Raw genomic sequence first — 21,128 nt, 5'->3', positions numbered from 1 at the left:
CTAGTATAATGGTGACCGACATCTCTTCCACTACAGGCAAACCCAATAGATGGAGACCAAAGAAGGATTCTCCAGATTTCCAAAAATTAGTGGCAGACACCAGCAAAGTGGCATCAATTTCACCAGAGTATAAGCAGTTTAATGGAGACAAAAACCTCTTCCACTACAGCTAACCCAATAGATGAAGATACAATCAGGAGTGTTCACATTTAAAAAAGTGAGGGCCTAAAACCACTAAAGTGGCATCAATTTCACTAAAGTAGAAGTAGTATAATGGGGACCAACACCGCTTCTACTACAGCCAACCCCCCAATAGATGGAGACCCATTCAGGATTCTCCACATTTCCAAAAATTAGTTGCAGACACCAGCAAAGTGGCATCATTGGTACATATGTCTGACATCCATGTCCACTCCTGAGGTCTTATGTGTGGAGTCTGAACTGAATACCGACTGTCTTGTTGATGCTGGTACTCAACAACTGTCCTCTAATGCTCACAAATCCTTCCCAACATCTGCTGTTTAGAGTTCCAACGCGTGGGGACATCACACACCATTCTGTGAGCCAGAAGCTGCAAACGCTGCTGAAACATGTCAAGGGCGGCGGAAGCTGTAGGTGGTTTTCTAAAATGGGCACACCGGCAGTGTACTTTAACAAGTAGATCCGGCAGCTTCGAGTAGGATTTGAGAAATCACTGAACCACGAGGTTAAGCACATGGGCCAGGCATGGTATGTGTATGAGCTCGCCTCGCCTCAGAGCCGCCACCAGGTTCCGGCCATTGTCACACACGACCATGCCTAGCTGTAGGTTCAGCGGTGTGAGCCACAGATCTGCCTGCTCTTTCAGAGCTGTCCACAACTCTTCAGCATTGTGCGGCTTGTCACCTAAGCATATTAGCTTCTGCACAGCCTGTTGCCGCTTGGCCGAGGCAGAGCTGCAGTGCTTCCAGCTTGTGACTGATGTGGTCATTTCGGAGATGGAGGCTGAAGAGGAGGAGGAGGCTGAGGTGCAGGAGCTGTAGACCGTGGGGGCAACCCTGATTAACCTTCCACTATGTTAATCCAGTGTGCCGTCAGCGAGATGTACCGTCCCTGCCCACAAACACTTGTCCACGTGTCCGTGGTTAGGTGGACTTTCCCGGTAACTGCGTTGTTGAGGGCACGGCTAATGTGTTGGGACACGTGCTTGTGTAATGCGGGGATGGCACACCGGGAGAAATAGTGGGGACTGAGTACCGAGGGACGGATGCCTCCATCAAGTTGAGGAATACTTCTGTCTCCTTGAGCCTAAAAGGCAACATTTTGAGCGCAAGCAGTCGTGAAATGTGAGAATTTAGTATTCTGGCCTGTGGGGCGTTGGCTGCATGTTTACGCTTGCGTTCCAAGGACTGGTGTATGGACAACTGAATGCTGCGCTGGGAAAACGACGTGGACGTGCTTCCTGATGCTGCTACTTGAGAGTGTGCAACGACAGGGGAAGGGCAGGAGGCATCTTCGCATGCACCATGGACAGCGGATTGGCTTGCATGCACAACAGCTGAAGAAGCAATGGTGCCACCCGCAGACACTGTTCCTGGGATTCGGCCCACAAAGTCGGGTGCTTTGCTGCCATGTTCACGGGAAGACCTAATAGTTGTACTGGCAACTTCCTTCGTGTTGGTGTTACGGGGAACGGTTGCCTGCCTTCTGTCTGCGGCCACCGCACAGCTTCTTCGTGCCTGCTGGGGGGCTCTGCCTCCCTCCCCCTGTGTGCTGCTGTCCTTGCTCTGCATGTTCTCCTGCCATGTTGGGTCAGTTACTATATCATCCACTACCTCGTCTTCCACTTCCGCACCCTGGTCCTCCTCCTGACTTTCTGGCAACTGTGTCTCATCATCGTCCACCACTTGCGACACTTTCCCACAGTCACCTTCATGTGACCGTGGCTTCTCAAATATTTAGGCATCGCTACACGCAATCTCCTCTTGCCCTGCTTCTAGTGGACCAGGCGAGAGGCCCTAACTATAAATGGAAAAGTGAAAAGCTCTTCAGAGTGTCCAAGTGTGGATCAGTTGTCTCCGGGCACTGGGCATGGTGGGAGGAAGGAGGATCAGGGTGAGGAATATGCGGTCCAGACTCACAGCTACTGAGACTTGACCGTGTGGAAGACAGGATGGTGGTGGTGGTGGCTAAGTGACTGGAAGGATTATCCGCTATTCAACCAACAACCTTTTGACACTGCTCTGTATTCAATAGTGGTGTGCTGCGGTCCCCTAGTAATTGGGACAGGAAGGTCGGGCGAGAAGATGTGGGTGTTTGTTGTGGCACAATTTCAGCTTGCCCACGGTCTTGTCCTCGGCCTCTGCATGCACCATCACCATCACGTCCAGTTCCTCGTCCCATGCCCCGTGCCTTGCCCATTTTAAATGGAGGACAGTATCTTCCACGCTCACTACAAATGACTGAGTTTGGAGCGAACTTATATGTGATCTGTGTGACGGAGAAAACTGAGTTTTAAATACCTGGCCTGTAGGTAACTAGTTTGAACAGCAAACTGATGTCAATTGCTTCATTGACACACTGAAGCAAATTTTTAATGGAGGCCAGAAATGGCAGTATTTTCTGAAAACATATGTACAGTATACAGTACAGACCAAAAGTTTGGACACACCTTCTCATTTAAAGATTTTTCTGTATTTTCTTGACTATGAAAATTGTACATTCACACTGAAGGCATCAAAACTATGAATTAACACATGAGGAATTATATACGTAACAAAAAAGTGTGAAACAACTGAAAATATGTCTTATATTCTAGGTTATTCAAAGTAGCCACCTTTTGCTTTGATGACTGCTTTGTACACTCTTGGCATTCTCTTGATGAGCTTCAAGAGGTAGTCACCGGAAATGGTCTTCCAACAATCTTGAAGGAGTTCCCAGAGATGCTTAGCACTTGTAGGCCCTTTTGCCTTCACTCTGCGGTCCAGCTCACCCCAAACCATCTCGATTGGGTTCAGGTCTGGTGACTGTGGAGGCTAGGTCATCTGGCGTAGCACCCCATCACTCTCCCTCTTGATCAAATAGCCCTTACACAGCCTGGAGGTTTGTTTGGGGTCATTGTCCTGTTGAAAAATAAATGATGGTCTAACTAAACGCAAACCGGATGGAATAGCATGCCTCTGCAAGATGCTGTGGTAGCCATGCTGGTTCAGTATGCCTTCAGTTTTGAATAAATCCCCAACAGTGTCACCAGCAAAGCACCCCCACATCATCACACCTCCTTCTCCATGATTCACGGTGGGAACGAGGCATGTAGAGACCATCCGTTCACCATTTTTGCGTCGCACAAAGAGACGGTGGTTGGAACCAAAGATCTCAAATTTGGACTCATCAGACCAAAGCACAGATTTCCACTGGTCTAATGTCCATTCCTTGTGTTCTTTAGCCCAAACAAGTCTCTTCTGCTTGTTGCCTGTCCTTAACAGTGGTTTCCTAGCAGCTATTTTACCATGAAGGTCTGCTGCACAAAGTCTCCTCTTAACAGTTGTTGTAGAGATGTGTCGGCTGCTAGAACTCTGTGTGGCATTGACCTGGTCTCTAATCTGAGCTGTTGTTAACCTGCGATTTCTGAGGCTGGTGACTCAGATAAACTTATCCTCAGAAGCAGAGGTGACTCTTGGTCTTCCTTTCCTGCGGCGGTCCTCATGTGAGCCAGTTTCTTTGTAGCGCTTGATGGTTTTTGCAACTGCACTTGGGGACACTTTCAAAGTTTTCCCAATTTTTCGGACTGACTGACCTTCATTTCTTAAAGTAATGATGGCCACTCATTTTTCTTTACTTAGAATCTGTATTATGGCAAGAAAAAAGCAGCTAACAGTCTATTCAATAGGATTATCAGCTGTGTATCCACCTGACTTATGCACAACACAACTGATGGTCCCAACCCCATTTATAAGGCAAGAAATTCCACTTATTAAACCTGTGAAGTGAAAACCATTTCCGGTGACTACCTCTTGAAGCTCATCAAGAGAATGCCAAGAGTGTGCAAGGCAGTCATCAAAGCAAAAGGTGGCTACTTTGAAGAACCTAGAATATAAGACATATTTTCAGTTGTTTCACACTTTTTTGTTACGTATATAATTCCACATGTGTTAATTCATAGTTTTGATGCCTTCAGTGTGAATGTACAATTTTCATACACAGAAAAATCTTTAAATGAGAAAGTGTGTCCAAACTTTTGGTCTGTACTGTATGTAATCCGTGTGATGGAGAAAACACAGTTTTAAATACCTGGCCTGTAGGTAACTGTTTTGAACAGCAAACCAGTGTCAAAAACTTTGCTGACACACTGAAAATTTTTTTAATGGAGGCCAGAAATGGCAGTATTTTCTGACACAGTATATGTGATCCGTGTGACGGAGAAAACACAGTTTTAAATATCTGGCCTGTAGGTAACTAGTTTGAACAGCAAACTGGTGTCAATTGCTTCACTGACACACTGAAACTAATTTTTAATGGAGGCCAGAAATGGCAGTATTTTCTGACAACGTATTTTTGATCCATGTGACGCAGAAAACAGAATTTTAAATAGCTGTATTTCTAGCGCTGTAATATGGAAAGGACCTGACTGTATTCTGCAGTGCCAACCAGCAAATGGCCCAGAAAAACGGTGTTCTCTGGATTGCTTTTAAAGCAAATAATGAGGATTAAGATCCAAAAAAAGTATTTCTGGCCCCTGAGACCTGGGCCTTTGTCTAGAAGTATCTAACAGCAGCAGAAGGCAGAATTGCAATGGAGCCTCTTGTGCTATATGCACTGCAGTCTGCAATATACACTGCCTGCCTGCCTACACTGCCTGCCTAATATCTCTGCAGATGGATTAGTTAGTCCTCAAAATTACTGTTTTTTAAGATGGATATGTGTTATGTACCGTTTTTCTCCCTACACTACCTAATACACAATTAATTCTCTCCCTAACTCAGCAGCACCTCTCCCTACACTCTCTGATTCCAGAGTGACTGTGACGAGCATGGCGGCGCCAGGTCTGATATAGACCTGATGACGCTGTGCGGCCAGCCAATCACTGTAATGCCACAACCACCATGGCTGCGGCATTACAGTGAGTGGCAGGCAATCCCTGCATGTTGATTGGCGCTCTAAAGAGCGCCAAACATGCAAGGAGGGGACCTGAGCATCCGCCCGAGCATCTCGCAAGTACTCGGCGAGCTCTGAGTATCTCGAGTACTGTGATTCTCGGGCGAGTACCGAGTACTTGCGAGTATGCTCGCTCATCACTAATGGAGACCCAATCAGGATTCCCCACATTTCTAAAAATTAGTGGCAGACACCAGCCAAGTGGCATCAATTTCACCAGAGTAGAAGTAGTTTAATGGAGACAGAAACCTCTTCCACTACAGCCAACCCAATAGATGGAGACACAATCAGGAGTGTTTGTGTTCACATTTAAAAAAACGAGGGCCTAAAACCACCAAAGTGGCATCAAATTCAATAGAGTTTAGGTAGTATAATGGGGACCGACACCTCTTCTACAACAGCCAACCCAGCAGATGGAGACACAATCAGAACTGTTCACATTTAAAAAAATTAGGGCCTAAGAACACCATTTCAATGGAAAACAGATTTGAAATGGTGGAGTTCAGCCTCTTAGCTTTTTCATGTGTAGGATGAAACAATCTTTAACGTGACCACAACTGCAGGACCAAGGGCTGACTGCAGTACTGAGAAAGGGAGGAGTACGGTGAAACGGACAAACTGCTGGACCGTGAGTGAGGTGCAGACGCAGATGTTACGATGGTTTGAGAAAAGTGTGGTGTGCTCAGAGAAACAAACACAGCAGGCATGCTGTCTTCTGTTACAGCTGACGGGCTCTGACTCAGCCTGACTGCAGAGGGTAGAGAACCAGAAATTTTGCAGCGGGAGACCTGAGTGCCAATACTTGGCACGGTAACAGAGGAGGAGGAAGAAGCAGCGGATGTGTAGCGCCCCGAGGGTTCGGCCGCTACAGGGGTATTGCACCTCTGCCAGAGGTGTGATATTCCACTCCCAGGTAAAGATGGAGTATGGACCAGGGCTCAGTTAGCTGCATGCAGCACACACACCCCATTTCCGAGGGACAGCTCAACGGTGCCACCGCTAGACAGAAGTGCAGGCACGACCGACCATGTCCCTGCCTGGAGTGGGGAAGGGGGGTGGAGCACCCAGTGCTGTAGGGGCAGATAGGGGGCGGTTCCTGAGCGTAGGTAGGAGCTCATTGGTTGCTGGTCACCTGGGCTCTTGGTCAGAGGGAGGTATAAAAGGTGGGCACCATCTTAGATCAGGGTCTGTTCAGTCTGTGAGGAGAGGAGAGCTGACAGGGAGCAGCAGCTCAGGCTGAGTGCTGCTCCAGAGGCAGGCCTAGAGAAGAGGCCAGAGCCTGAGAGGAGAAGGAGAAGTGGGCCTGGAGAAGAGGCCAAAAGAAGGAGAAGAGACAGAGAAACAGAAGGGCTCAGGAACAAGAAGGTGGAAGGAACCCTAAGAACCCACGAGAATCCAGGGTGAAGGGTCAGGCAGATTAAGGGTACCGGATCCCAAGTTGGTGGAGGAGAAACTACCCTCAGCCAAAGACCGGTCGTCGTGATCATATATTGGTGCGACACCTCATCAAACCTGCTAGGAAGGCACCATATAGGACAGCGGAGGACGGGGCCCACGTTTAACCGCACAGGTCCGCGGCAGCTGGACAAAAGTGGGTCACTGGTGAGGCAGGCCAGAGAAAGGATAAAAGGGGGTCCTGTGCCATGCTCCAGAACTGCCTGGGAGTTGACCGAGCCCCGCACCTGGTGGACGCAGCACGGCTCGGGCGGTCACTGCTGACAGAAGTGGCCCGGAACAAACGAACTGTGAGTAAAGACCCTGGACTGTAACTTGTTGTCTGTGTGCTCCTTCGCGCCTCCAGCACTATTAGCACCGGGACTCGCACTACCATCTCTCCCACCATCCACTACACTGCCCTGGGGCCGCACTCTTCCCGTGGGGAGTCTCATCACCTCAGCTGCACCCATCATCAGCCCCAGCGGACTGCCTTGCAGCGGCGGTTCCTAATAACCGCAATCCACGGGTGGCGTAGTCGGACATTATCTGAAGCGCATAGCAGACTACCATTGGTCTGACCACCCTGAGCCGCGGGACCGGGCCGCCACTGCTACCCCCAACGTCTCCCTATCGCCCGGTTCCGCGTGCCCCACGGCCCAGGGGGCGATTCAGATGCGGTTGTTGGGGCAGCTGATGGTTGTTGAGGTCCACTAGTCTGCATTTTAGTGCAGTGAGATTCCGAGCGTAACGCATGTTGTGTGCGCATGTGAAGGTTCATGCATGTAGTAGTCAAATTATTACGTTTCCCTCTGCTGAGTTTTTTCTTGAAAATTTTGCACATAACGTGAGTTGGCTCATCCTTTGAGGTCTCAAAAAAGGCGCAGGCTAGGCAATCCTTGCCACCCCTGCAAGCTGCAGACCCACAACCGCTGCTGGCCACAGCCAAAGTTGTGGCTAAGGATGCAGTGCTCCTCGTGTTTTTATCACTTCGTGTCTGCGCCATAGGGCGGAAGGTAACCTCCTTGTCTTCCTCTTCCACCTCCTCAGATAAGCTACTCGTCTGCGTGACTCTGGTTCCTACCAAGTAGGATCTTCAACCTCGTCATCATCCAATGTGATATCCCATTCCTCGCCCTCAGAGTGACCCTTCTCCTCTTGTTTCCCTGACAGCACAGTACAGTCTGCATGAGCCTCAGTTATCTGAGTCTCATCAGGATCACCTCCCTCCCCGGTAGTTAACGTTTGGTGACGAGGGTCAGGAACCTGCTCGGATCCTACTCCATCCTGCCCCGAATCCAACGTAAAAAAATTTTGGGCATCGGTGCAGATGCTTTCCTCCTCTTCTTGACTCTGTGAATGTTTGGAGTACACTTCTGATGCATGTCTATGATATAAAATGGGTGAACAGTTCTACAGACTCACCCATCTGTGGTTTGCTACAATCAGTTGGCGCTGGGACAGTTGTGACACGGGGGGAAGCAAGGGTAATTGGGGTGCCACCTCTGTGGACTGTACTGTGTGTGATGTTGAGGTTGAGTAAGAAGAGGAGAGGCCACTTGAAGCAGCGCTTGCCATCCACTGGAGCACCTGCTCTCAACAAGGCGCATCGCTATGCGGCTACCAAAGAAAGGGAGTGGAGTAGCCCATCCAGTAACAGAAGTTGTCAGTTGTCTTTGGATAGGACATGATGGTGTTGGTTCACTAGTGCTTTCACTAACATTACCACCTACCCCACGTAAACCTTGAACACCAAGCCTATTCCGTCTGCCACCACGACCTCTCTTTTTCCCACTCAAGTTGCTCAGATACTGTAGTAGGAGCACGCGATTAGCAAAACAAAATTAGATTTTTTCCTCTGCAACAGCTCTGCACACACCTGAATTTCAGCGGCACTAAATGACAAGGTAAGATATGGCTTGCTGCATAACGTTACTAACCGAACAAAGTATTTTTTTTACTGTGGATGACACCTATATAACATAGGATATTTTCTCCAAACTATTTCAAACTGAGATGTTCCTGCTGTATAGTATTAGGAACCGTACAAAGTATTTTATTTACTGTAGATGACGCCTGTATAACATTGTAAATATTCTCCAAACTATTTCAAACTGAGATGTTCCTGCTGTATAGTGTTAGAACCAAAGTATTCTTTTTTTTACTGTGGACGACGCCAATATAACATAGGAGATATTCTCCAAACTATTTCAAATTGAGGAGATGTTCATGCTCTATAGCTTTAGGAACCGAACAAAGTATTTTTAACTGTGGATGGTGACTGTATAACATAGAGGATATTCTCCAAACTATTTCAAACTCATATCTAGCCTGCTGTATAACGTTAGCAACAGTAAAAAATAGATTTTTTTGATTCTGCATAAGCTCTGAGTACAGCTGAATTTCACTGTCACTAAAAGGACTAGGTGGCTTATAGCAGAGTGTAACACATTTGCAATAGAAAAAATATTTTTGGACTCTGTCTAGCAACAGAATTTTTTTTTTTAACTCTGAAAACAGTTGAAATTCACTGCCACTAACGTAGTAGCTGACGCACAGCAGAGTGTATGACGTTTGCCACACAAAAAAAATCTTTGGTGGACTCTGCCTAGTGACGCGCCCCCTGGGACGTGGGGTACTCGGTGCCAGGCCAGTCGTTGCTAGGGGTGATGTCACAGTGGCGGTGGCCCGGTCCATGACCCAGGGCGGTCAATCAAAAGGGGAATATTTACAGGGGATTATAGTTTTTATATACAGTTCATGATGCCACCTGTGGTATGCAGCTAAAGGGAGCCGCCGCTGCGGAGCAGGTCCTCTGGAGCCGTTTTTAATGCAGCAGAGTTGGTTTAGCTCTCCACAGGTAGAGCTTAGCTCAAGGGCTGTACTGAGATGTTATGGATGTTGTGGTGTAGTCCAGGGGTGATGGCGCAGCAGTAATTCACGGAGACAGTGGGGTGCAGTCTTCAGAGTTTACTCACAGTTGTTGTAATCCAAGTTACAGGTATCGGTGTAACTTCCCACGTCGTCCTGTGCTTACTCAAGGAGGGGTTCAGCAATCCCTCAGGTAATTCAAGAGCACTTAACGGGACCCCCTTCTGTGTGTCTTTCTCAGTCCTCTTCCTGCGCTGGCTCTCACCCTCCTGCCCTGCGCCTCACAATCAGTGTCCCAATCCGGTAGCCTCGGGTCTTGTCAGGCGACCTGCAGTCCCCTGGACCCTCTGTGGCCACCTTTTCGGTGATGTAATTGTGGCTGTGGCAACTGCACCCTAAAAGCCTCCGGTTTCTAGCTGAGCCTTGTAGTTCTCCACTAGTTTAGGGGCCAGTCCCCTCGGCGGCCTGATCCTTCCACATCCTGGTAGATTCGGGCGTACGGGTGACCTCCAGCACTGCCCGTACCCCTAGTATCCCCTCGTTCCTCCTGGAGCCTTCTTTCCTGATCCTCTCTTCTTCAGTTTGTCCTGGGCCTCTCTCTAGGCCCTACTCCTGAGCAGAGCTCCTGCTGAGCTCCTGCTCCACACACTCTCCTCCTCTGACTGACCTGTCTTTCCAAGATGGTTCCCTCTTTATCACTTCCTTTCCTGTGCTCCCCTGAACTACATCCTCCACCCACACCCACTACATAGTTCCACCCTTCAGCTAGGGACTAGGGACTGTGCTCTCCCTCAGGAGCAATCTCGCCCTGCCCTCACTGAAGTGGAATGTGTTGGATGCAGGTGTTAGGGTCCCGGGCAGCACTCTATACTTACCTGAGAGTGAGATACCACACCTCTGGGTGAGATGCAGTACCTCCATGGCGACTGAACCTGCAGGGGTGCCACATACCCCCTTGGTAAAACAAAGCACGTCCGCAGGCTGGAACAGAGTAAACACAAAATATTTTAAATACATGCAATTTTTAGAATGCATTCGCATAGAAGATATTAAACAAACTTTTTCTTCCCTTTATGGGAGGCACATTACTTGAACATTTCAGGTTACTATATCAAAACATTACAAAAGCATTTTCAATAACATTCTTCTTCACATATAAAAAAATTTTCACATACAACATTTTTAGTAGGCTACAGCGCGATCTGTAACCGGGTGTCCATCTTACTGACTAAGGTGCAAAGTGTAACATGAGGGACCCATCCGAAAACCCTCAACGTAGGCCCTGGGCATGGCTGCAGGACATAGGTGATCCAGGTGTTGGACCACGTCTTCGGCCACGCCAAACGGGTTTTTGTTCAGTGGTCTTTTAATATAAAACCAATAAGGGACACTTTAATAAGTGCAACTATTTACAAGGTCAGTTCTTGGCTGCTCACAGTCCTCAGCCTGTCAGTTTGTATACTCTTACCGGGTAACTGTGGAAACACACACACAACACTTTTCCAGTTCACACCAACATTGCTGTACCCTTCCGGGTAACTATATACAGTACAGTTCCACCTACTGCTCAGCAGTGGTGCTTCCTCCGGGGAAACAACTCCTGTCCACCATAGGCTGGCCCAGCCGGGTATCAGCTTCAGATGGTGAGGGTTCGCTCTCCTCCACCACCCTGTGAACATTCAGGGCATACCAGCCCCTCTCACCTCTATGCCTGGTGTAGGTGACGTGATCACCAGTGTAGAGATTCCGGTCCGGATGTCCTTCCTTCAGGTGGGACACCACGTCCCTCCTGTTGACAAAAAGATCCATCTCAGTGTGTGGATCACGGATGAAACCCCCAGGTTAAACTTCACCACAGTCCCTTCGGCACGGGGACAATGTGCAGCTACCTTGTTTTTGCAGGCCTGGGCCTATAGTCTCTCCCAGTGCACCCGCCGGAGGTGCCGCTCTTTCTCCAGCTGCGCCAGCTCCCTCTTGCAGTGCTCCACCTGGCACGCAGCCTCGGCTCTAGTTTCCCAGGGAAACCCCATGAGGTACCCCCAGGGTTTTCCCACAAAAATTGGTCCTCTTCACACCCGGAGATGGCTACGGGCTCAGGAGCAGGTAACAGCGGGAGGCTACGATCTTCCACCTCCGCGGACCAGTCCCAGACCACACGTTCATACACCCATTCGGGTGTGGGGGCTGATGGCTCTTGAAGGGGGCCTAGGAGCAGGTCTTCCTCATTAGCACCCGGGGTAGAAGGCTCCGGGACCAGGAGTGGAGCGGGCGCATGCGCACCTGTAGCGCCCCCGGTGGGGCCTTACTGACTGGGGCAGTATATATGTATATCACGGTGACTGGCCCAGGGCGGACAGTGTGCAAAAAAGGGGGTTTAGTGGAAATGGAAATAATAAAAGTTTGTGATGCCACTTGTGGATTTTGGTAAGAGGTTACCAGCGCTGTGGCAGTCCACTGAGGCTGACGTTAAGGGCAGCTTTGAGGGAACGGCTCCCCACAAGTGCGCTGGGCTTTGTGGTGCAGGTCTGGAAAGTTGGCGCCAGTAAAGAAACAGACAGAGGCACTTCGTGCAGTCTTCCGGGGCTTTACTTACAGTTCTTTAAGGCAAATTCACAGGTGATAGCCTCCCCAGTCGCGCTGCGTTCACCAGGCAGGGATACAGTCCTCCTTCAAGCAGCTTAGGGGTGCCTGGCAGAACCCCACTTTCAGATGTGCCTAACTTGACCTTTTTCCACACTTGGTCCTTCTCACCGTTGCCCTACGCTGCCCACTCTCAGTCCCGCTCGGGTATGCTGCAGTCCTTCCTGTGCGTTGGATCCAGGATCAGCCTGACCCCCTGGGGTTTTGAATGCGGCAAGCACGATCCCTCCTGTATCCTGGCAGGAGCGGGGCGTACGGGTGCCATCCTGCATGCGCCATATCCCCTGGGATCCTTTAAGTAGAATGGAGCCAGCTCCCTGCTCCCCTCCGGGGCCTCTATCCTGAGCCCTAACTATGGAGCCTGCTCCCTGCTCCCCTCCACACTGTACTTCACTGTACAGTGTTCACTCACTCCCTCCTGAAGTGAACCGACTCCCTGCAGACCTAATATGGCTTCCTATTATATATTTGCTGTATGTGTGTTCCCTGTTTCTACTTCCTCCACCCACACCCACTACTTGTTCCCCCTACCTTTGGGTTCTCGTCTACTCCAGCCAGGGTCAGGGCTCAGCAGAATATGACATAGCGTCTTGCCCCTCCTGCTGGCCTGGAGCGGGTAGTGTTGGATGTAGGTGGTTGGGGTTCTGTGCAGCACTCCCAGCTTACCTGAGAGAAGGGAGACACCACAAGTCGGGGTGAGGTGCAGTATCTCTGTGGCGACTGAACCCTCAGGGGCGCCACTCACCCGAGTACGGAGGTTCCGGCACGGGGCCCAGGAGCAGATCACAACTTTCAGCGCCTGGGACAGGGAGCTCTACCAGGGGGCCCAGGAGCAGGTCAGCGCTTTCATCGCCCGGGACAGAGAGTCTTCTCTTACCTGCTCCCGCGGCCGCTCCTGTGCTGCACGCTGCCTCCTGGTTCTGGTCAGGCTCCACCGGGGCTGGGGCACAGCTGGTCACTTGCAGCGCTGACTGCTGCCGGGTCACCAACTTCTCCATCAGCTCTGCCCTCCAGGCAGCAATCGCAGCTCGCTGGGCCTCTTCCATCCTCCTGCCCAGCCCTTGCATTTCATCCTGGATGAAGCTGGTGTCCTCCAGGGACAACGTGGCTAGCATCCCCTCTACGGTGAGGGGTTCTGCCGCGGGCTGCTGACCACAAGCCAGAGCTTCAGGCTGACCTCCTTCCATCTGGTCTATCTAGACTGCTCGAGACCAAACCCTGTCTCCCAGTTTTCTTCTTTTTTCCTCTCCCCTTTCTGGGGCGGTCCCATGGCTGCTTGCTGTCGGCCGCACCTGGGGGCAGCTTCCCCAACTTGATGGACACATCTACATACAGTACTGACCAAAAGTTTGGACACACCTTCTCATTTAAAGATTTTTTTCTGTATTTTCATGATTATGAAAATTGTATATTCACACTGAAGGCATCAAAACTATGAATTAACACATGTGGAATTATATACTTAACAAAAAAGTGTGAAACAACTGAAAATATGTCTTATATTCTAGGTTCTTCAAAGTAGCCACCTTTTGCTTTGATGACTGCTTTGCACACTGAAGTGATGTGTTGGATGCAGGTGTTAGGGTCCCGGGCAGTACTCTATCCTTACCTGAGAGTGAGATACCACACCTCTGGGTAAGATGCAGTACCTCTTTGGCGACTGAACCCGCAGGGGTGCCACACTAGCAAAATAAAAAAAAAATTTTTACTCTGAAAACAGCTGAAGTTCACCGCCATTAACGTAGTAGCTGATGTATAGCAGAGTGTATGACTTTTGCCACACCAAAAAATTGTTTGTAGACTCTAGCAAGACAAAAAAAATCTATTTTTTTACTTTGAAAACAGCTGAGGTTCACCGCCACTAAAATAGTAGGTGGATTTTAGCAGACTATATCACATTTGCCACACAAAAAAATCTTTGGTGGACTGTGGCTAGCAACAGAAAAAAAATATTTGTTTTACTGTGCATAAAGCTGAAGTTCATCCACCAAAAAAAGACAAACTGTGCTAACACAGATTGCACTATCACATTAGTAAATTAAAAAAAAAGTTTTTTGTGCTCTGCACTCAGAAGCTCTGCACTGACAAGCTCTACAGATAGCTGAAATTCAACCCCATAAAAACAAAAAGTGGCTTACAAGGACTTGCTTGCTTTATCACATTAGCAAGTGCAAAAATGGATTGAAGGTCAGCATGGAGCACAGACAGTAAAACCGGTGTACAACACAGTTCTATGCCATAGGCCCTGCTCTTTCTGTCAGAATCTTAGTAATTGCACAAAAAAAGGGCTACAAGTTTGATTGAACAGGTACACAGCACAGGACTTATTTACACTATCTGACTTACACCGAAGCACCCATCTGTCTAGCTAATATCTCTCATTACACAGGACACAGCGCACTCAGCAGCGTCTATCTCCTTCAGTGACATGCATAAAATGGCACTGAGGGAACATGGCCGGTTTTTATATAGAGAGGACATGTGATTTCAGCAGCCAATTGCAGAAGCCCTTGTGTCTGGGACACTGTGGATACTTCCTGCGCTCTGATTGGCTAGCCGTGTTTTCCTGACTTAAAGTTATCACCTACAGAAAAAAAAAGCGCGCCGCTGATCTGACCATTTCTGAGCTATCACCAGCCCCCCCACTCATCTGCCACGTCTCCCCACTCATCATACACAAGCACAACGCTAGCAAAATAGTAAAAAACGCTGTAGTTAGCCGGCAATCACGTAACCACAGAAATTCGCCAAATGTTACCGATTTTCCTGAATTTAACAAATCCCCCCCCCCCCCATTTCTGATCACGAATCCGAATGTGCCACATTCGTGTCGAACTTAAGTTTGGAGATCGGATCTCGAACATATTCGCTCATCACTAATTATTATTATTAACGTGAAATACCCCTTTCATTCCCATTTCCTCTCTCTCCCCTACTGAATATGTTTTCACATCAAATTCATACTGGGATGCTGGAGGTGAACCTATAGCTAATTTTTGTGTGTGGACAGCATTATCAAGTAAATAGTACTAGCATGTCACATTTAACTAGAGTAAATCAACTGGACCCAATAGATTTTCTAAAAGTAAAAATGTTTTTTTTTCGCATTCTCTCAGATCTGAAATATGGAACCAGGTGGATGCCAAAATAAAAGCAGAACTCAACACTGATAAGGATGAAGGAGAGTTTTGGTGAGTTACCAGCTTATATTCAAAAACTGCCCCCATTCCTTAAATAGATTCCTTAAACAATTGCCTACTTGAACCTTGCCTGAATGCTTTCCAGCTCTCTCCTGAATTTGTTTTCTGTTTTGGACATTCCTGACTTGTAAGGCTGCGTGCCCACGATGCGGATTTAATGCGTTTCCGCGGCGCCAATTTCCGCTGCTAAAATGCATTAAAAACGCTTGTTACGTTGTCTGCTATGTTCCCCAATGATAATCTGCATATGCTGTGCACATGCTGCGGAAATTTCCGCTGCGGATTATCATTGCGGAAAAATCCACAGCACAACCATTAATTTTGCGGAATCGCAGCAAAATCGCTGCCATTAACTTGCATTGGACCGCATAACATCCTCATGACTACCTGTACACATGCGGATATTATGCGATTCAATGCGCGGATGGTACCCGGGGCTGGAGAAGAGGAGACTACCATAGTACCTGTAGTTAAAAAAGAATTAAAATTAAAAAAACATATACTTACCTTCTGATGGCCCCCTGTCTGCTCCCGGCGGCACTCTCAGTGGTGTAAAAGGACCTACCATGACGTCATTTAGTCATGTGAAAAGTCACGCGACCGCTGACTAAATTACGTCATTGAAGGTCCTTTTTAGAGCACCGCTAGCCGCCTAAGACTCTGGACGCACCGGAGAAGGAGACTGGGGGCCATCGGAAGGTGAGTATAATTTTTTTTTTATTCTTCAACATTTTTATTCTTTTTTTTACTATTGATGCTGCATTTGCAGCATCACAACTTGATCACACAACATAAATCCATGCCGGTTGCATGGATTTATATAGCGTGACCAAGTTGTCAAGCACTTTTCCAGGTGATGCTAAAATCGCTTTTAAAAGCGCTTGTCAACCCGCATGCAAAATCGCATGCTCAAAACGCTTCACAAACGCTTCTACCTGGCAGAAAAAACGCATGTAAAATCTGCATGTACAATCCGCATGTAAAATCCCCATGCGTTTTTTCTGCCAGGGAGATGCAGAAACACTTCGCAGCATTTCTGCATCGTGGGCACTTAGCCTTAGAAGGTTTCCTTTATAATAAAGTCATCACAAAGGGTCATTTTTTTTTTTTGCAGGATCGCCTTTCCTGACTTTCTGACAGAGTACTATAAAGTGACGATATGTGACGTCACCATGAGTGAGTTGTTCGGTGGAGACCATTATAATTGGTGCCTGACAGAATTCAATGGAGAATGGAAAAACGGAAGCACAGCTGGAGGGAATAGCTCTTATGGTAAGAATGAGTGTACTGCTAAACCTTGTCCGCCAACATCAAATATGACATATTACCAAGGCATACTACGTACTCAGCAAGTCAAACCCTTTTTTGTAGTACATAAACCAAGAAGCATAAGGCTGCGTGCCCACGATGCGCTTTTCATGCGTTTCCGCTGCGGAATTTCAAAAGACCCGTGATCCTATGCTCATGACAGTCTACCCTGGAAACAGGCAGAGTAGGGAAAGCTGCAGCTGAGAGAGGGAGAGAATTTTAACTGCGTATAGGCAGGTATTCCACACCACTTTTATTTCTGTAATCTGCAACAACAGCCCTTATTAGGGCTCATTCTAATGAATATTAATGCTGCTGTTAGCAGTAGTTAGGGAGAGATTATGAAAGGATAGTGTTAGTGATGAGCGAGCACTAAAATGCTAGGGTACTCATTGCTCGGGTCGAGTAAATTGGAATATTCGGGTGCTCGACCCGAGCAACGAGCCCAATGTAAGTCTATGGGAAACTAGAGCATTTTTCAGGCGGCTCCCCCCGGCGGTCTGCAGAGGGCCTAAAAATTGACCAAATCGATGGGAACAGTGCTCAAATGACATGGGAACAGCATGGGGAAGACCCCTGGAAGCATTTCTGACTCCCAGGTCACTGCTGTTAACAACGTTGTCAGACTATTACGCCACTTTTACGGACTCAACCCAATACCCCTTTGAAGAGACATAGAGGAGGGTCTCAGTAAAAAAAATGTTCCCATTATAAAGGAGCGGGTCTCCTATAAGTGGTAATGCCCATGCTGTGACTGCAAGGGCTGCCAAAATTTGGGAAAAACCCCACTAAGAATTTAAAGACACATAGATCAGGGCCACGGTAACAAGGTACGACATGTTCCCATTAGAAAGGAGAGAGTCTGCTATACAGTTAGGCTATGTGCCCATGATGCAGAAATGCTGCATATTTTTTACGCTTCTCCCTGGCAGGAAAAACGCATGTGGTTTTTACATGCGTTTTTCCCGCCAGGTAGAAGCGGTTGTCAAGCGTCTTTGCATGCATTTCTGCATGCGGGTTATCAAGCGCTTTTCCAAGCGATTTTAGCATCACTTGGAAAAGTGGTTGACAACTTGGTCACACTATATAAATCCATGCAATCGGCATGGATTTATAGTAGTGTGACCAAGTTAGTTAAAAAAAAAGAATAAGAATGGTAAAAAATAAAAAAATAAAGTTTATACTCACATTCCGTTGTCCTCTGGGTGTTATCTACCCTGCGTCCGGTGTGTTGGGTGGCTCGCGCTGTTGTGAAGGACCTGCGGCGACGTCATTGAGTCATGTGATGCGTCACATGACTCAGTGACATCATGGCAGGTCCTTCAGAACAGCGTGAGCATTGCAATAGACAGGATGGAGCGGACAAAACACCGGGAGGACATCGGAAGGTGAGTATAAACTTTATTTTTTATTTTAAATTCTTTTTTTTACAGTTTCTATGGTACCCAGGTCTGGATGAGAGTCTCCTCTCCTCCAGACTTGGGTACCATCCGCACATAGAAACGCATAATATCCATGTGTATGACGCGCCCAGGGTGTAGGGAACGACTCGGTGCCGGGGCCTTGCTGTTAGTTTTGGGGGATGTCGCTGTGGCCGGCTCCCGAGCCCATACCCTGGGGTCACTCTTAAAAGCAAAGGAATGGGGGAAAAGGTGTATGGGATAAGGGAAAGTTCGTGACGCCACCCGTGGTGTCTGGTGAGGACCACCAGCGCTGCTACAGTCCTCTGAGGCCGGTGGCCAGGCAGCTTAGTTGGTGCAGCTCCCCACAGGTGGAGCGGGGCCTCAGGGCAGCGTAGGAAAAGGGATGGAGGACAGAGGGGACCCAGCTGGGTCAGAAGAAGAATAGGCACACTCACAACAGTTCACTTCAGTACCTTTACTGGTGGTGTTTCAGGCACGATTCAGAGCACTGTAGGGTGCAGGGTGCATTTCAGGACTTTCCCCAGTGAGCGGGTGTGGGGATTCCTGTTTCTTGCCTTTTCCTGGTAAGTTTACGACCTGCCTGAAGCTAGGCCTAACTTGGTCTCTGTCGTGCACCGGCTGACCTGGTGGTAGGGCCTTCTGATGGAGATCACACTCCCTGGTCTCTTGGGCCTCTGTGATTCCTGACCCTGGGATAACGGTCAGCTTCTGGTGTTCCTGGGACATATAGTTCACCAGGGGTTCCGGTTGTTTCTGCTGGTCCTAAAGATCCTTGCAGACACGGACCCGGTGTCCGGTAAATGTTTTTTGGGGTGAGCTGGCTAAGCTCCTCTGCCCCCTATGTAACTCGCTTACTCCTCTTGCCTTCGGCCGCGCTCGCAGCCCTCACTAGGCTTCACACTGGCAGTAGGCCTTCACCGCTCTTTTGGCGTCGGCACGCTGTTGGCTCACTAGTCTGAGCTCAGTGAGTCTGAACTCTCTCTAGAGGGACTGGAAATACCTCTGTCCCCTGAGGAAACTGTTCTCTGGACTCCAACTGCTGAATCACTCTCTGTGGACTCCAGACTTAGACTGACTGCCTAGCTCCACCTTCCCTATTTATATCCCTAATGGGCTCCCTCTGGCGGTCTGAGGTGGAAGGTGGAGGTGTGTGAATGCTATGAGGGCCTCTTGTGCAGGAATCCGTCCATGCACCCCTCTGGGATCTGTGGCACCAATGCACAGCAGGGCGCCACATTTACAAATGTACTGACACGGATATTATATGTTTCAATGCAAGTCAATGGCAGCGATTACGCTGCGTGTCCGCAAAATTAATGGACATGCTGCGGATTTTTGAGCGCAGCATAAATGCTGCTGAAAATCCGCAGCATAGGCATTGACATTGCGGCTTGCATTGGGGACCATGGGGGGCGGATTACCAAGCGTTTCCCAAGCCTCACATCCTATAAGGCATAGTGGGCACACAGCCTTATAGGATATGCAGTGAGTTCAACAGCTGTCAATTTTAGGAAAAACCTCACTAAGAATTTAACCCCTTAACAACATCTGACGTACTAATACGCGTCTGTGCCCTGGGACTTAAGACCCAGACCCGTATTAGTACGTCATCGCGATCGCGCCCGCACACAGGCTGTGCGGGCGCGATCGCCGCCGGGTGTCAGCTGATTGTCACAGCTGACACCCGGTACTATGTGCAGGGAGCGGTCCTGCACCGCTCCCAGCACATTAACCCCCGCTATGCTGCGATCGAAGTCGATCGAAATCGATCGCGGCATTGCGGGCGCAAGGGGAGGTGATCGGCGATACTCACCTCCTCTTCCGGCTTCCAGCGCAGTCTGCAGCGGCTTCCCGGGTGTTGCCATGACGACCCGATGTCGTCATGACAACATCCGGGTCACCAGAGAGCAGGAAGATTGCTTGGACATGCGCAGTGCATCTCCAAGCAATCTTCACACTGTGCATTTCTGACAGCCTTCATGGCATAGGGATGGTGCTGCATTCCTGTGCCATGCAGGCGATCAGAAAAAAAAAAGTGAAAGTCCCAGAGTGGGACAAAGTAATAAAGTGTACAAACTGTCTGAAAGTGGAAAAAAAAAAAAAAAATGTGCAAAAATATTATAAAAAAATTAAAAAAAATAATACACCAAAAATAAAAATATAATGTACCCATCAATAAATATTATTATAAAAAAAATAAAAAAAAAACAATAGAAGTACACATATTTGGTATCGCCGCGTCCGGAACAACCTGACCTATAAAACTGTCCCACTAGTTAAAACCTTCAGTGAACACGGGAAAAAAAAAAAAAAAAAACGAAGCAAAAAACAATGCTTTATCACCATACCGCCAAACAAAAAGTAGAATAACACGCGATCAAAAAGACGCATATAAATAAAAATGATACCGCTGAAAACATCATCTCGTCCCGCAAAAAACAAGCCACCATACAGCTCCATCAGCCGAAAAATAAAAAAGTTATAGCTCTCAGAATAAAGCAATGGTAAAAAATATTTTTTTCTATAAAATAGCTTTTATTGTGTATAAGCGCCAAAACATAGAAAAATGATACAAATGTGGTACCGCTGTAAACGTACTGACCCGAAGAATAAAGCTACCTCATCAATTTTACCACACGCGGAACAGAATAAAAAAAAAAAAAAAAAAACAATTCCTGAATTATTGGTTTTTGTTTATTCTGCCTCCCAAAAATCGGAATAGAAAGCGATCAAAAAATGTCACGTGCCTGAAAATGGCACCAATAACAACGTCAAGTCATCCCGCAAAAAAGGAGCCGTCACATGACTGTCTGCCAAAATCTGAAAAATTATAGCTCTCAAAATATGGTGATGCAAAAACTAGATTTTACAAAAAATGCGTCTTTTAGTGTGTGACAGCTGTCAGTCATAAAAACCCCATATGATTCTGGCATTGCTGTAATCACACCGACCCGAAGAATAAAGTCGTCTAATCACTTAAACCGCACAAGGAACGGCGTCAAAAATAAACTCTTGGGTTAGGATTGGGCTAGGGTTAGGGCTGGGTTTGGGGCTAGGGTTGTGCTGGGGCTAGGGTTGTGCTGGGGCTAGGGTTGTGCTGGGGCTAGGGTTGTGCTGG

General features: G+C 48.1%; 1 protein-coding gene across 2 annotated transcripts in view; it reads left to right on the top strand.

The window, feature by feature from the left end:
• Positions 1-21,128, top strand: part of LOC141257389 (calpain-8-like) — a 290,925-nt gene that overhangs the window by 171,347 nt on the left and 98,450 nt on the right. For both annotated transcript variants that reach the window (XM_073671886.1, XM_073671885.1), the window contains 2 exons: positions 15,195-15,269; positions 16,393-16,550. In XM_073671886.1, coding sequence (XP_073527987.1) covers positions 15,195-15,269; positions 16,393-16,550 — 233 coding nt within the window. The remainder of the gene's footprint in view (positions 1-15,194; positions 15,270-16,392; positions 16,551-21,128) is intronic.

Source organism: Phyllobates terribilis, unplaced genomic scaffold, assembly GCF_046119375.1.
Source record: "Phyllobates terribilis strain yellow unplaced genomic scaffold, ASM4611937v1 Scaffold_3__8_contigs__length_932513732, whole genome shotgun sequence".
In the NCBI taxonomy this organism is placed as follows: Eukaryota; Metazoa; Chordata; class Amphibia; order Anura; family Dendrobatidae; genus Phyllobates; species Phyllobates terribilis.
Note: the sequence above shows the minus strand (reverse complement) of the source record. Positions and strands in the feature narration are given on the sequence as shown.